Raw genomic sequence first — 14,812 nt, forward strand, 5'->3', positions numbered from 1 at the left:
TGCGTTCCAGGGCTTAATGGGTTAAAGTGCCCCCCTTGATTAAACAGCAGAGATAACTGAAGTGCAGTGATCAAAGCTACCGAAGCAACAACATTCAATAATGGGTTGATCTTTATTTATACAATATCGTGCTGTTTGTTGTGCATGGTGTGGGCTAGGACGCATGCCAAACAGCTCATATATGATAAATACAGCAGCATCTAAATACAACATGACGTGCATGAAGAGCGAGCGAGCGAGCGAGCAGGCAGGAATGTGAGGAATTGGAATGTGGCCGTCAGTCGGCAATGGCGTTAAAGGGATACTTCACTTTCACATAAAATAAACATTAAAAAAATATATTTAAAAAAAATGAAAGAAGTTATGGCAAAATAAAGGCCCCCTCACACATTAGTAGGACACTCTAATGCGTGAGGGGGCCATGAATTTTCCATTACTTTTTTCATTTATTTTTAATATATTTTTTAAATGTTTATTTTATGTGAAAGTGAAGTATCCCTTTAAGTAACTAAGTACATGTACTCAAGTACTGTACTTAAGTCAATTTTTTATGTATTTTTACTTTACTGGAGTATTTCCAAATTTCGGTACTTTTGCTTCTACTCCACTACATCTCAGAGGCAAATATTGCACTTTTACTCCACTACAATTATTTGAAAACTTTAGTTACTAGTTACTTTCTATATTTTGATTATTATTACAAAACATACATTAACCACTTCAGCCCTATACACTTTTCGGCCATTTGAAAATAGCCGATCTACAAGCTCCCAATGCGTCGCGATGCGACGCATTGGGAGCTTGTATTGCTATTTTCAAAGGATTTGTATACATTTTATACATTTGAAAACTTGTGAAATGGTACATTCTGCATAATGAGTACTATTTTGATACCAATACCTTTGTACTTTTACTTAAGTAAATGTTTTACATTGCAGTATTGCTACTTTTACTTAAAGGGATATTTCACTTAAAAAAAAACTTTGGGTCGTTTTATCATCTACTCAGGCTTTTCTGAGCCCCCCAGACCGTTTTTAAGTTGCTTGATTCAGTATTTAGATATTTGATATTCATTTTATCAGACACGCCCCCTTCCTATACAAACCCATTATAACTTCGAACTCCATTTTTAACATGTTAGATTCATCGAAAACACCCGTCCTTGGTTCTGGTGACTCACCCTGCCCTCCTAATACGCGAGGGGGCCGGGTTTTTTCAATAACGTTTTTCATTTATTTTTAATATTGTTTTTGGAAAATGAAAAAAAATTTTTTTTAAGTGAAATATCCCACAAAAAGGATTTGTTTTGCTTTATATAGGTAAGGTTTAAATAAAGTATTATCTGAGTGTTGTTACTGTATGTTGTCGGTATGGATATGTTATGTGTATCTAAAAGTGTGCCCCCCAACCCAACCCAAATCAAAGTCAATAATGCAATAGTCAAGATATGCCATTTCCACCTGCAATATGATGGATTGTGTACTTCTGACATTGTCCTCTCACGTTTTCAACCCAAAAAGGTTAATCATGTCTTGTGGGAGCCTATAATGACAACTCCCCCCACCGCCCCAGGTTTCATACAAATCTACCCATCCATCCTCATCTTCGACCTTGACTGAGACTGAGACCTTGACCTTTGACCCAAAAAGTTAATCACCTCTTCAGGGGCAGCCTACTGATCATCCACACCAGGGGTGGGTAACTTTGATGATTGAGAGGGCCACTATATTTCCACACTCACTCCAGAGGGCCACATTGCATTTGCTTGAGTAGCATTTGCAGCTATTTTTTGCAATTGTTTTTAATGGAATCCTGAAAAGTTAAATTTTTATTTAATTTCAAATGCATTTAGTTATTCTTATGTTAACTTTATGAACTTAAATATAAATACATTGGACATAAAAAAGACAATAACATTGTAATACTAGTCATTAAGCTACTAATATAGACTTAAGTAATTAAAGCGGGTTATGTTTGCATGTTTGGAATTGTAACAGCTGAAATCAATAATATATGACTATTCTGATATTAACCTGCGGGCCGCCTTAAGTGAAGGGCATGTGGCCCCCGGGCCGCCAGTTGCCCATGCATGATCCACACCATCCATGAAATCTGGACAAATCTCAAGTAATTCTGCTAACAGGCAAACAAAGCCACAAACAATCAAAATGACTGTATTTGATGTCTATATGTGAGAACAATATATCCTCATGAGCAAGATACTGACAAGAAATTGTTATTGAATTGTTATTGAGTCATAAGAATTGTTCTGAGTCATGGCTCTTATTGACTAACCCTGTTCAAATAGTTATGATCTAAACAAAATATCCATGCATGATATCTCATGGATTCTTGGGATTTCCAATGCAGTGTTTGAAACCCGACGCCTCCCTGCGTAACGAAAGGTCGCTATAAAATAGTTTAATTGTAGATTTGTGTTGATTATGCATGCAGGCAGACAGACAAAAAAACACAAAACAAAAACTAAAACTGAAACAAAAGAAAGAAACCATGAGCTATAAAATAAATAGGACTATAAATACAGGATTCCTGCTGATAGCTGGTAATGCAATATTTATTCAGTGCGATTGCTGAGTATACACAGGTGGCATAAATAAGTGTGTTGAGGGCGGGTGGACTTGCCGAAGGGAACCGTATTTTGCTGTTTCCGATCCGATCTGTGCACCCACCCCCCCATAGGCCGCGGGGGTCTCATCCATAAAAGCTTTGTTGTACGTGAGGCTTGTGCTGATGGTCAAATCCCAAGCTGTGATTTATGAAAACATTGATTCCGGTGTCAGAAATCAGCAGACGACATAGATTTTTTCCCCCCCCAATTTGCGGTGATCTATCAAAGTATAAAAAACTCTGTCCACTAAAAAAAGGAACAAAAATCTCATTATCTCAGTATCATTTTCCACTTGTTTCTCGTTTTTATTCTATCGTTTAACCCATTTAGACCCGAGGCCGATTCTAAAAACGTTTTCTAAAGCCATTTTTTTAAAACATAGAAAATATAAAAATATACAAATATAAAAAAATTTAAAATGTAAAAATATTAAAAAAATATATAAAATATATGAAATATATCAAACATAATATATAAAAGAACAAAAATATCTCAAAATATGTTCCAGAGATCCCCAGAAGCAACGATTTGAGTTACAAATGTTTGCTTTAAAAATATATATATTCAAAGATTTGCGTAAATGTTCACGATTTTTCAAAAATAGCAGATCTACAAGCTCGTAGCGCGGCAATCGGTGCCGCACTGTGAGCTTGTATATCTGCTATTTTTGAATAGCCAAATAAATCTTAAAATGACACACAGCTGCGTTCCCGGTCTAAATGGGTTAAAATGATCACAGAATGCAATTTGGTCCAAAAGTCCAAGAACATTAATACATGGGGGACCGAAAACCACCTATCTTTCTGCCATTAAATGACCTACCTACCAGCGGCGATCGATGGGCCTCACCAAGAGGATTCACCATGAATTAGGTCCTGACGTAAGGGTTATGTGAGGATACTGCTGCCGCCGGGCACTAACCTTGTACCATCGTACATATTTAATCCTTTTTATGTTTCTATTTTCTCATTAACTCTTTCATTGCCAGACTTATTTCTGGCTGTGTGGTCCCACAGTGCCAGGATTTTGCTATTTTTCTTACCTTTTTCAAGTAGTCACAGAATAGTTATCTCCAGTATGACTGATCCCCTGATGGTTTGCTAATCACTGAGGGTTTTCAGGTGTGGTTTCACAAATGTCAACGAGGTCACCGTGACCTCGTTGACATTTGTTGTCTGATGTTTGAAAATAGCATGTTTCACTCAAAAATACATGGTAAAACACAGGAACATTTTGATTTTTTTCTCTGTTTATTTTTTAACATTGAAGTGAATGGAGCAGCAACTTTTTGGCGTTATCTCCTAGTTCCTTTGAGAATAATAATTAAAAAAAATGAATTTTTATTTTTTTTAGATTTTCGTCATTTTCGTCATTGGCAGTGTGGGCCATTGCAAAATCGGACGGGAATTTTCGTCCATGGCAATGAAAGAGTGAATGAATGCCCTATTTTGTGCTTTGTTTGTCGTATGACAGTATTGCGCAAAAGTAGACGATCTGCAAGCTCACAGCACTTTGCCATGTGATGTGTTGTGAGCTTGTAGATCGGCAATCTTCTCTATTTTGGAATTCTTTGAAACATTTCTTTTAATGAAAATAATGAGCTGCCCACAATAGGGACTTCAGGTTGAAAGTGGTTAAGTCTGTCTGTGTGTTTCATAACTATTTAACCAATGAAAAGTACTGTATTAACAAGAACTTGTGACTAATGACTACATTGAACACAGGTTATTTTTTCCATTTCCTGAAACGTTATTGTTTTGGACAGTGATGACACAGTATATACAGGAGTAGGGCATTGCGCGTCATTAACACAAGTCGACGCCCACCGGGAGGTTTTTGACAAGTCGTGCTTTAATTAAACGTTTATTTGTATTTTCTTTTGCTCCTTGTGTCTGCGTGTGTACAGAATACAAACCGTGCTAGGTAAGATTGGTTTTGTCAAGGACAACAGTTATTGTTCCTCTTTTCCAAACTAGCAGTGTTACGCTAATTTTATTTTTCAATGTGACCGTCGGCAGTCCTCAAATTGGATTTAAAACATTAATTAGTTATAAAAGCGCTCCGTTCTAATGTGGGAGCCGACGCACACACACGCAGCACCGCCTTTGATGTGCTGAGAGGTGTGCTCACTGCGCTGCTGTGCCAAAAAGCTGTGAACTGTATCCTGTTGGATTCATGATCCCACATAATTTATGTAGACTATCATAATCCAATGTTGATGGCCGCCATGGAATATATATTGTTATACCATCAAAACAAAAGTGGTAGGCTATACGTGAAGGGGGGAAAGGATTGTTTTGTAGGTTATTCCATTAACTTCCGGGTTGCCAGTTTCATTTTCGCTTTTAAATAAAAGGCTTTTATCAGAAACCGTGGTTGATAAAGAGACATCTATAGGTAAAAGTAGTTAAGTATTGGCATCAAAATGTACTTAAAGTACCAAAAGTTAAAGTACAAAGATATTTGAAAATAGCAGATCTACAAGCTCACAACGCGTCGCGATGAGCTTGTAGATCGGCTATTTTCAAATAACCTATGTATGAAATAGGGCTAAAGTGGTTAATGTATGCTTCATAATATCATAATTTATATCTGAAAAGTAACTAGTAACTAAAGTTTTCAAATAATTGTAGTTGAGTAAAAGTACAATATTTGCCTCTGAGATGTAGTGGAGTAGAAGTAAAAGTGTTGAAAATTGGAAATACTCAAGTAAAGTACAAATACCTCAACATTGTACTTAAGTACAGTACTTGAGTAAATGTACTTAGTTACTTTCCACCACTGTCTATAGGAAACCATACGGCAGTGGAAACCATTTCCAGAAAGCCAGATTACTGTTTAACGTTATCGCAACACCAGCCTCCTTTAACTTGCTCTTGCCATTGCTCTACTGCCTTCATTTGGGATCTGATTTGAAATGAAATGTCATACAAAAGGTTCAACACCGAGATAGCTTTGTGTATCAGGATTCTAGGGCCACGGTCAGGGTGACAGGTCAAGGTCATCGTTCTTTATAAACACACACAGATTGTCATCGTTCTAGCGTCTTCATTCTGGGCTCCAATTGGAATGAAACTTCACACGGCAGTTCAGTACCGTTATAGCTCGAACATGTCATGTTTCAGCATAGCAGCCAAGGTCATGGTCAGTGTTACCATAGTTGGCAGGTGTATGGGTTTTTGACGTCACTTTGAAGTCCCATTTTTACACCGGAATATTGCGCACACGCGCACTCTCTCTCTCTCACACACACACACACACACACACACACACACACACACACACACACACACACACACACACACACACACACACACACACACACACACACACACACACACACACACACACACACACACACACACACACACACACACACACTCTTACCTTGTAGACCGTTCCAAAGGCTCCAGAGCCGAGGATCTTGACTCTCTTCAGTTCGGTCTCCTTGAGGATGCGGAGCTGGGCCTGGTTGGGGGCCGTCCCACTGGGGGTCAGGGGCTCCACCAGCTGAGAATGACATACAGGCACACAGCATAGCAACAGTCAATTGTTTACATCTACAACATAGCAACAGTCAATTGTTTACATCTACAACATAGCAACAGTCAATTGTTTACATCTACAACATAGCAACAAGTCAATTGTTCACATCTACACTGGTGCAAGACAGGCCTGACATTACATCCCCTTATCTCCATTTTTTTCTTATTTTTTTTATTATAAATGAATGCCCCACATGATACATACAGGAGTGTCAAGCAAAAGTTGTGAAAATAGCCGATGTACAAGCCTGTAGATTGGCTAAAGTCAAAGTGGTCACGTCCAGTAACAAGAGCTTGTGACTAAATAACTACATCGCCATTGGATTTTTTTTTACATTTCTTGAAAAGTTACGCATTTGGACATACAAGGTTTCCACCCGACAGTGACCATATGGTCTCGGGGTGGAAACCTCATACGTCCGAAAATTTTACTTTTCAAGATTCAAATTCAAAAATAGCAAAAGTAGTAGATCTACAAGTGCAAAACGCACCGCGAAGATCTGCTACTTTTTGATGCTTTTTTGTGACGCTGTAGTATGATCAAGTAGGGCGTTAATTTACAAAAAAAAAAATGAATATGGACATAGGAGGTTTCTGCCCAACAGCAACGATATACAACAAACACAATACAAGTGACATGGGGAAAATAACTCAATTTGCCAATTTCTTTCTCCACTGTCAGAGTTAAATTAACAGGATCGTACCGCATGCATACTCAACAACTTTGCATCCGAGCATCAGGTACAATTACAGCGGGTCTCTCAGCGGCGGCTCTGCCAGCTGTGCACATACAAAACAATCCCGATATGCAGGGAGGCGCTTAGGAGAGACTCCTCCACGCCTGTCTGCCTGCCAAATAACAGCTGACACCCAGCAGTATCCACACCAGCTGCCGCGCTGGCACCCGTCCTCAGTAGAGTCATCATGTGAAGCCCCCTTCAGTGAGCCCCCCTGCCCACGTACAAATAAACACCACCACCTGACACCTGTAGCCAAGCTGTGAAGCCAACCGGGTCGGGGAGCGTTGGGTTCGGGAGATGGGGTGGGAGCTGAGGTGGGGGTGGGGGGGTAGAGGCAGTCTGAGACGGTGGTTCTCAGACTTTGTTGTGCCAAGGACCCCCAAATTGATATGTCTGTGGCCACCACCTGAAAATATGTTGTGCCAGTGACCCCCAGAGGCAAAGATTTGAGTTAAAAATGTTCGCCTTTTAACTCATTGAGTGCCATTGACGTGTTTTACCGCAATGGCGCAACGTGCCAATGGCGCGTTTGACGTGTTTTTGAAAAGAAATGTAAAAAAAATTGTTTTTGGAAAAAAACGTTCAAAACCCATGATATCATCATTTGAAGATTTGCTGCTCTATTCACTTCTTGTTTAACTTATTACTGAAAAAGGCTGTATCTCGGCTCCTGAGCACTTTTTCAACAAGGTCCAATGACCTCGTTGACATTTGTGAAACCACACAGTGCAACCCTCAGTGATATTCTGTGACTACTTGAAAAAAGGTATAAGATAATTGAAAAATTGCTGGCACAGTTCGCAATTATTTTTTTGATTTCATTGGCACTGAATGAGTTAAAAAAAAAGACTTCAAGATTTGCAGGCATTTGCAGGACCACTTGGTTCCATTTGAACGCTCAAGATTTATGGGGTCCGTGGTGTAATGCATACCAAAACTGGGGGTCCTTGAAATCAACACGTTTGAGAACCACGGACATAAATAATAGACAATAACGCATTTGCTCATAGACGCCCACAAACATTTGCACTCACCGCACACACTCTGTCTCTCTCTCATTCCACATGCGAACATTCACAGACACACAAACACACCCTTCCGCGAAGCACCCATCAAGCGCACGCAGCCACAAGTCAATGCGTCTGATCAATATGTGTCTTAACCCATTGATACCTGGAACGCATCTGTGTCACTTTAGATTTCTTTGGCTATTCAAAAATAGCAGATCTACAAGCTCATAGCGCGGCACCGAGTGCCGCGCTACGAGCTTGCAGATCTGCTATTTTTGAAAAATCGAGGAAAAAAAATGTGGGTTTTTCTTTCAAAAAATTGTTAGGATTTAGAAGACATTTCTAGAATCTTCTCAGGTCTTAATGGGTTAATGAGCCTATCGGCCCATCAGCCCCCCCTGCTCGCCGCGCTTTATCACCGACATAATCACCCACACTCAGCCGCGGCCATCAAACAATATAATGAGACCATATATCAGTCGGTCAGGCGTAGCAGCACTTACTCAATATGAAATAAAAGCGTGGACACAGCGGTACCGGCAACCACACATTTCCACCGCGGGAGGGGAGGGAAACCGCAGAATGGATGACATTGCCCACAGCTCCGGCAATGACATGCCGTTTAATGGCTATTGTTATGGCCAGGGCCCCGGTTGCTTGAATGAGAGTTAAGTCCGCTCTGCGCCGTCACTGCTGAAAGTGAATTAGAAGTTAGGAGTCAGAGGAGAGGGAGAGGGAGAGGTGAGAGAGAGAGAGAGAGAGAGAGAGAGAGAGAGAGAGAGAGGTGAGAGAGAGATAGAGTGAGAGTCTGCAGCGCCCGTACTACTAGTGCAAGTGAATTACTTGGAGAAACGAGAAAGAGAGAGAGGGAGGGAGGGAGAGAGCGAGAGAGAGAGAGGGAGAGACTGAATAAAGGAGGACTGACTGAGTGAGAGAGTGAGTGACCGAATGAGGGAATGATAGGAGTGTTTTATGTGCATGCAATAATATACGCACGAGTGGTATTCACGTTCATGCCTGCACCGCTGTGTGTGTGTGTATGTGTGTGTGCACGTGTAAGTGCGTGCATGCCCGCCTCCCTGCGCCACGAGTGCACGACAGAGTGAGAAAATGAGTGGAAGAGAGAGAGAGAGAGGGGGGGGGGGGGGGTGAGGTGACGGAGCAGTGAGAGGAGCAGATGGTGACAGGCTGTCGCTGTTATTGTTTCATTAGAACAAGCCTGGACCGGACTGATGGAGAAAAGAGACACAGATGAAAGCAGAGGAGCGGGAGGAAGAACGGAGATGAGGAGAAAGACCAGAAGATGAAGTGAGAAGAGGAAAAAAAGCTGGGGGGGGAGGGGGGGTAGACTGAAGCCCAATTTAATGCTTTGTTTTACGGTGAGATTGCTTGCCCAAAAATAGCAGATATGCACAACGTGTCGCGGACGCGACGCGTTGTGAGCTTGCATATCTGCTATTTACGGTTGCACGACACTGTTGTACGACATATAGGCTTAGGATTTAACACTCAAACATCCTCTTGCTACGCCTCCCTCTCTCTCTCTCTCTCTCTCACCCACTCACCCACCCACACGCTCACAGTAGCGCACACTTTATTTACTGGCTAATAATCACCCTGCCGTCGCCAAATAAAAGTTCCGCGGTGGTGCAGTGTTGAGGATTCGGATGGTTCATTGGACAAATAAGCAGTACACTCTAGCCTCCAGCTAGAATACATTACCCGGAATTATTTTATATTGAATAAGTAAACACTCGGCTCCAAAAGAACTTGCATTATTAACCCTCAGGTACACGCTTAGATATTTAAATTACCCAAATAAAATGCCATATTTGTTACACAATGCGGTCTAACTGAGGGAGGCAAGCTTCTAGCCTTAAGGCAGTGTGAAGCAGCTACACTCAACTTGTGTTTCTTTTTTTCCTTCTTATTTACAAGGAAATACAAACACTGCTGGGATACATTGCAAACAACTGTACTATCATAGCATTTTTTAGCTAGCGTTAGCTTGTTTTTTTTGGATTATAAATGCTGTTACTGAGAATCACGCTGACAAACATTCAAACAGTAAGCAGCCACTATAATTAGCGCAGCCATAATTGTATCAAATTAAACTACTGACTTTATAATGCTAAAGGACCAGGAATGACGAAACATTTTATAGAATTATACATGCTTGTTTTTATTGCTGTTTTTCAATATAATTTGTTTCCTTACATCTATGACACCAAGTAAATGCATGTAACTAGCCTGTTCATAAGCCTTCAATCTAAGCATGATACTGCTACAGCAATGATGTGAGGCTCTGAAAATGCGGAGCTGTCCAGTTCACCTGGTGCTGACATCCCCTCTCTTTCTAAGGAAGACTACACTGAGCGGCCAGGTTGCTATCCACAGTGTGAGGTGCTGAAATACCCCAGACCACGTATGGGAGCTGTCCGCAGTGTGAGGTGCTGAAATACACAGGCCATGTAGGAGAGCTGTCCGCAATGTGAGGTGCTGAAATACACAGGCCATGTAGGAGAGCTGTCCGCGATGTGAGGTGCTGAAATACACATACCCCGTTGTTTTGCGAGAGAGCCGTGTGGATGAAAGCAAAGGACAGAGGAGGGGGTGGGGGGGGGGGGCATGAAAACAGGGAGGAGGAGGTTTGGAAAGGAGCGAGTGCGACGACGCCGCTCCAGCTCCATGGAGCATTAGTGATGCATCACAGAGGCCGGGTTCGCGGGGCAAGGCTAGAGGTGGCGGTGCAACAGTGAGGGGGCTCCGCCGGCTGTGCCGTCTCTCACCGACAAGCAATTTGTTTTCTGGGCCCCCCCTTTTAGAGGCACCACAGGGAGAGCCAAGTGCTTTTACATTAGCCTGTCGGCTTACTTCAATGTGTGTGTGCGCGAGAGAGAGAGAGAGGAGGCGAGAGAGCAAGGGCAAGAGTTAGGGGCAACGAAAAAAAGATGAGACAAAGAAGATAAAGGAATGAAGTGCTCTCGCATGGCAGAGGGCAAGATATATAGTAATCAAAATAGAAAGAGAACGAGTGAGGCTGAGGGGAGGGGAGGCAGAGCTCAAGAAAAGGGAAAGAGAGAAAGCGAGGAACAGGAGAGAGAGAGAAAACAGCCGAGAGTCGAGCCAATCATAACAAGACACTACAATTGTGCTCTTGATATGGAAATCCCAGCCAAGAGATTGGATCACGTTCTTTGACAGCGTATGAGCCCGGGCCCCCTCTTACCATCTGACATACTGTACAAGGAGAGGACTCAGTACAGAGCACAGTAGCAGAGAGAGAGAGAGAGAGAGAGAGAGAGAGAGAGAGAGAGAGAGAGAGAGAGAGAGAGAGAGAGAGAGAGAGAGAGAGAGAGAGAGAGAGAGAGAGTCCTTGAGCTCATAAATCCCTTGTCCAGACGGGTTTGATCTCCATTTAGAGTTCCTGGCTCAGCTCTATTATTCTCTTGAATAGTGAATTCACACTCACTGACTGTCCTGAAACCAGTTGTATGCTTTCATTAACTGAAAGAGCTTCTGGGTAGCGTGATAGAGTGCACACAGGCTTTCTCTCTCTCTGTGTGTGTGTGTGTGTGTGTGTGTGTGTGTGGTGTGTGTGTGTGTGTGTGTGTGTGTGTGTGTGTGTGTGTGTGTGTGTGTGTGTGTGTGTGTGTGTGAGAAAGGAGGTGGGCTATGCAAGCTGGGTGACAGACAGGGGAGCCTACAGCTTTCGAATGGAAACTATGAGCCGAAACATTTTTCATACGTTAACTTGTTAAATCCTGTGAGATGTGCACCCCTCCACCGTCCCCATGGTGCAGCCTCTCCCCCCCCCCAACCCCCCCATCCCACATTACTCCTCGGCTGTTCTTCTCCTCCCAGAGAGGCTGGAATGGTGTGGGCAGAAGGGGGTGAGCGTATAGGGGCCGTTTGATGCGCACGCTGCTGCCTCTTGTGGGAATTGAATGCTCAGTCCAGCAGTGCCTGGAGTCTCAGTGCTTTTGCTAATTACTTTTACATTCCATATAGCTGTCAGGCAGAAACCTTCTATCTAACCTTATAGTTCATCTTTTTTTTCTTCTTAAATGAATGTCCTATGTTATGCTACGTTGTGTAGCCCTGTTGCACAAAAGTAGCAAAGTCAGCCTGCTAGACACTGCTATTTTCTGCTGATATTGAAAATATTTCCAAAGTGAAAGAAGTCTTGACTAAGTGACTAACTAGTATCTACATTGTATCCATTGGACATGGGTTATTTTTTCCATGTCCTCCTGTGTGTCTGTGTCTGTGTGTGTGTGTGTGTGTGTGTGTGTGTGTGTGTGTGTGTGTGTGTGTGTATGTGCGCACTTGCGAAAGAGAGAGCAGCCGCAATTACCGCCGACCGTATTTCACGCCACTCATTTCTTCACAATGATAATTGCACACAGAGGGAATGTTCATTTCCTCGCCCACCCTTATCTCCACCCCTCTGGCTTTGCTCCATCTCCCTCCCTCAAATACACATGCAACGCATGTACAGTATGTATGAATACACAGTATATACCTGTACTCGTCTCTTTCCTCTCTCTCCCATGACAGCAGTGGTGGAAAGTAACTAAGTACATTTACTTAAGTACAATGTTGAGGTATTTGTACTTTACTTGAGTATTTCCAATTTTACTTCTACTCTACTACTTCTCAGAGGCAAATATTGTACTTTTACTCCACTACAATTATTTGAAAACTTTAGTTACTAGTTATAGTTATTAACCACTTTAGCCCTATTTATACCTAGGCTATCTGAAAATAGCCGATCTACAAGCTCGCGACGCGTTGTGAGCTTGTAGATCTGCTATTTTCAAATATTTTAGTACTTCTACTTTTGATACTCTAACTACATTTTGATACCAATACTTTTGCACGTCTTCTTGACTCAAGTACATTTTGAATTCCAGACTTATACTTGTAACAGAGTACTTCTACATTGCAGTATTGATACTTTTACTTAAGTAAAACATTTTGAGTACTTTTTCCAACCACTGCATGAGAGTGTATTAGGGGGGGATGTGCTTCGGGGGTAAACACTTCCCCTGCAGGCTGGCGGTGGGGCCTGGCGGTAGAGCAGCCCGTCTGGCTGATGAAGATGGATGCGTGGTGGCCAGGGGGGGGGCGCCGAGGCACAGACAGTTTGTGGTCCTGGCCTCCTCGTCTCCTCTCTGACAGCTGTCTATAACGCTGCGGCCCTCCGCTCGGAATTATACTAACACACACTGACAACCCCCCCCCCCCCCCCGCTCCCATGTATATTGTTTGCTGTCGTGGTGAAAACCTTGTATGTCCAAACCGTTCTTTTTTTGAGTGGTGGGCCAGCCACTCCTATGCTTGACCGCGTGTGTGGGTCTGTCCGTCCGTCCGTTTGAGCACCGGCCTCAACAGCTGCAGCTGATTGCAACACAAGGATGCAACCAGTTACACTAATTCAAAGGCACCACTCTCTTCACACTGGGTGTGATTTTTATGTATTTTTTATAGCAAAAATAGCAGATCTACAAGCTCACAAACGCGGCGCAATGCACCGCGTTGTGAGCTTGTAGATGTGCTATTTTTGTGTGACACTCTTGTATGATGTAGTAGGGCATTCAAAAAAACCAAACAAACATAAAAAGTTGAAATATGGAGATATGAGGTTTCTGCCCGACGGCAACGAAATGTGACTTCTGGATGGAACTGCATGAGAGATGGAGGGAATGGCGCACGCGCATGTGTGTGTGTGACGTGCCTAGGCACACAGGTGAGTAAATTTGTCTTGCAGTCACAGCCCTCCATTGGGCAATGCACATAACAGCGTACGCCTTACGCATGTATGCACCCACACACACACCAAATACACGGCACACACACACACAACACAGCACATCGCACAGCACTTTTTTTTTTTCTCACTACACTCAAGACATAGACAACGGGGGCACACACACCCACACTCTCTCTCTCTCGCTCATCTTCACACATAAATGCACACATATGTACATGACGCACACACAACACCCACACAAAATATTTTTGTATTAGATACTTGTAAGGACATCAATGTTTTAGGATGGCATTGAAAATAGCTGGACATTTTAGAAAAAGTGGAATAACAACCCGAATCATTTCCTAATCTGTAAACTTAACTCCACAAGTACCAAACGGTCCTCACAATGTCTATTTCTACAAACTCTTGCTGCAGTTGTGGGGATATTTGGGCCCCATAAGTATAGTGATACAAGTACACACACACACACACACACACACACACACACACACACACACACACACACACACACACACACACACACACACACACACCACACCCTTCGCGAAAGGCCTCGATCCTCGACATTCTCCTTTGAATATAAAGTCAACTGGTCGGTCTAATGCTTCCCAGAACCACCAGCCACTCCAAGGCTGGATCGATGTGCGACGTCGGCCGTGCATAATCTTAAAACACTCTGCACACACTGAGAGCTCTGAGGCTGAGTACCACGCCCCAAGGTTCACTACTCCAAGGCTTCTTTTTTCTGTTTTTTTTTAGAGAGAGAGAGATTTATTTGGGGGCATTTTTATGCTTTATTTCGGATATCATTGCTGTCGGGAAGAAACCTTGTATCTCCATATTTAAACTTATGTTTATTTTATTTTTCCCTTTTTTCTATTAATGCCCAAGTACTTCGTATACTACAGTATGACGAAGTAGCTCACAAGAGCTTGTAGACCTGCTATTTTTGCTCTAAAAAAAGAAAAACAAACGGAAAGGAATGAAAAGTGTTAACAAAGAGCTTGTGACTATATAATAACTACATTTGATCCATTGGAACCCAAGTTATTTGTCCTTTTTCCAGAAAAGTAACCATTTTGGACATACAAGGTTTCCACCCAATAGCG

General features: G+C 42.4%; 1 protein-coding gene across 1 annotated transcript in view; it reads right to left on the reverse strand.

The window, feature by feature from the left end:
• Window positions 1-14,812, reverse strand: part of LOC308080568 (receptor tyrosine-protein kinase erbB-4-like) — a gene marked incomplete at its 3' end in the record, with an annotated part of 485,532 nt that overhangs the window by 96,247 nt on the left and 374,473 nt on the right. The window contains exon 18 of the mRNA XM_080422462.1: window positions 6,017-6,139. Coding sequence (XP_080278588.1) covers window positions 6,017-6,139 — 123 coding nt within the window. The remainder of the gene's footprint in view (window positions 1-6,016; window positions 6,140-14,812) is intronic.

Source organism: Gymnoscopelus braueri (assembly GCF_963280865.1).
Source record: "Gymnoscopelus braueri genome assembly, chromosome: 24".
Lineage (NCBI taxonomy): Eukaryota > Metazoa > Chordata > Actinopteri > Myctophiformes > Myctophidae > Gymnoscopelus > Gymnoscopelus braueri.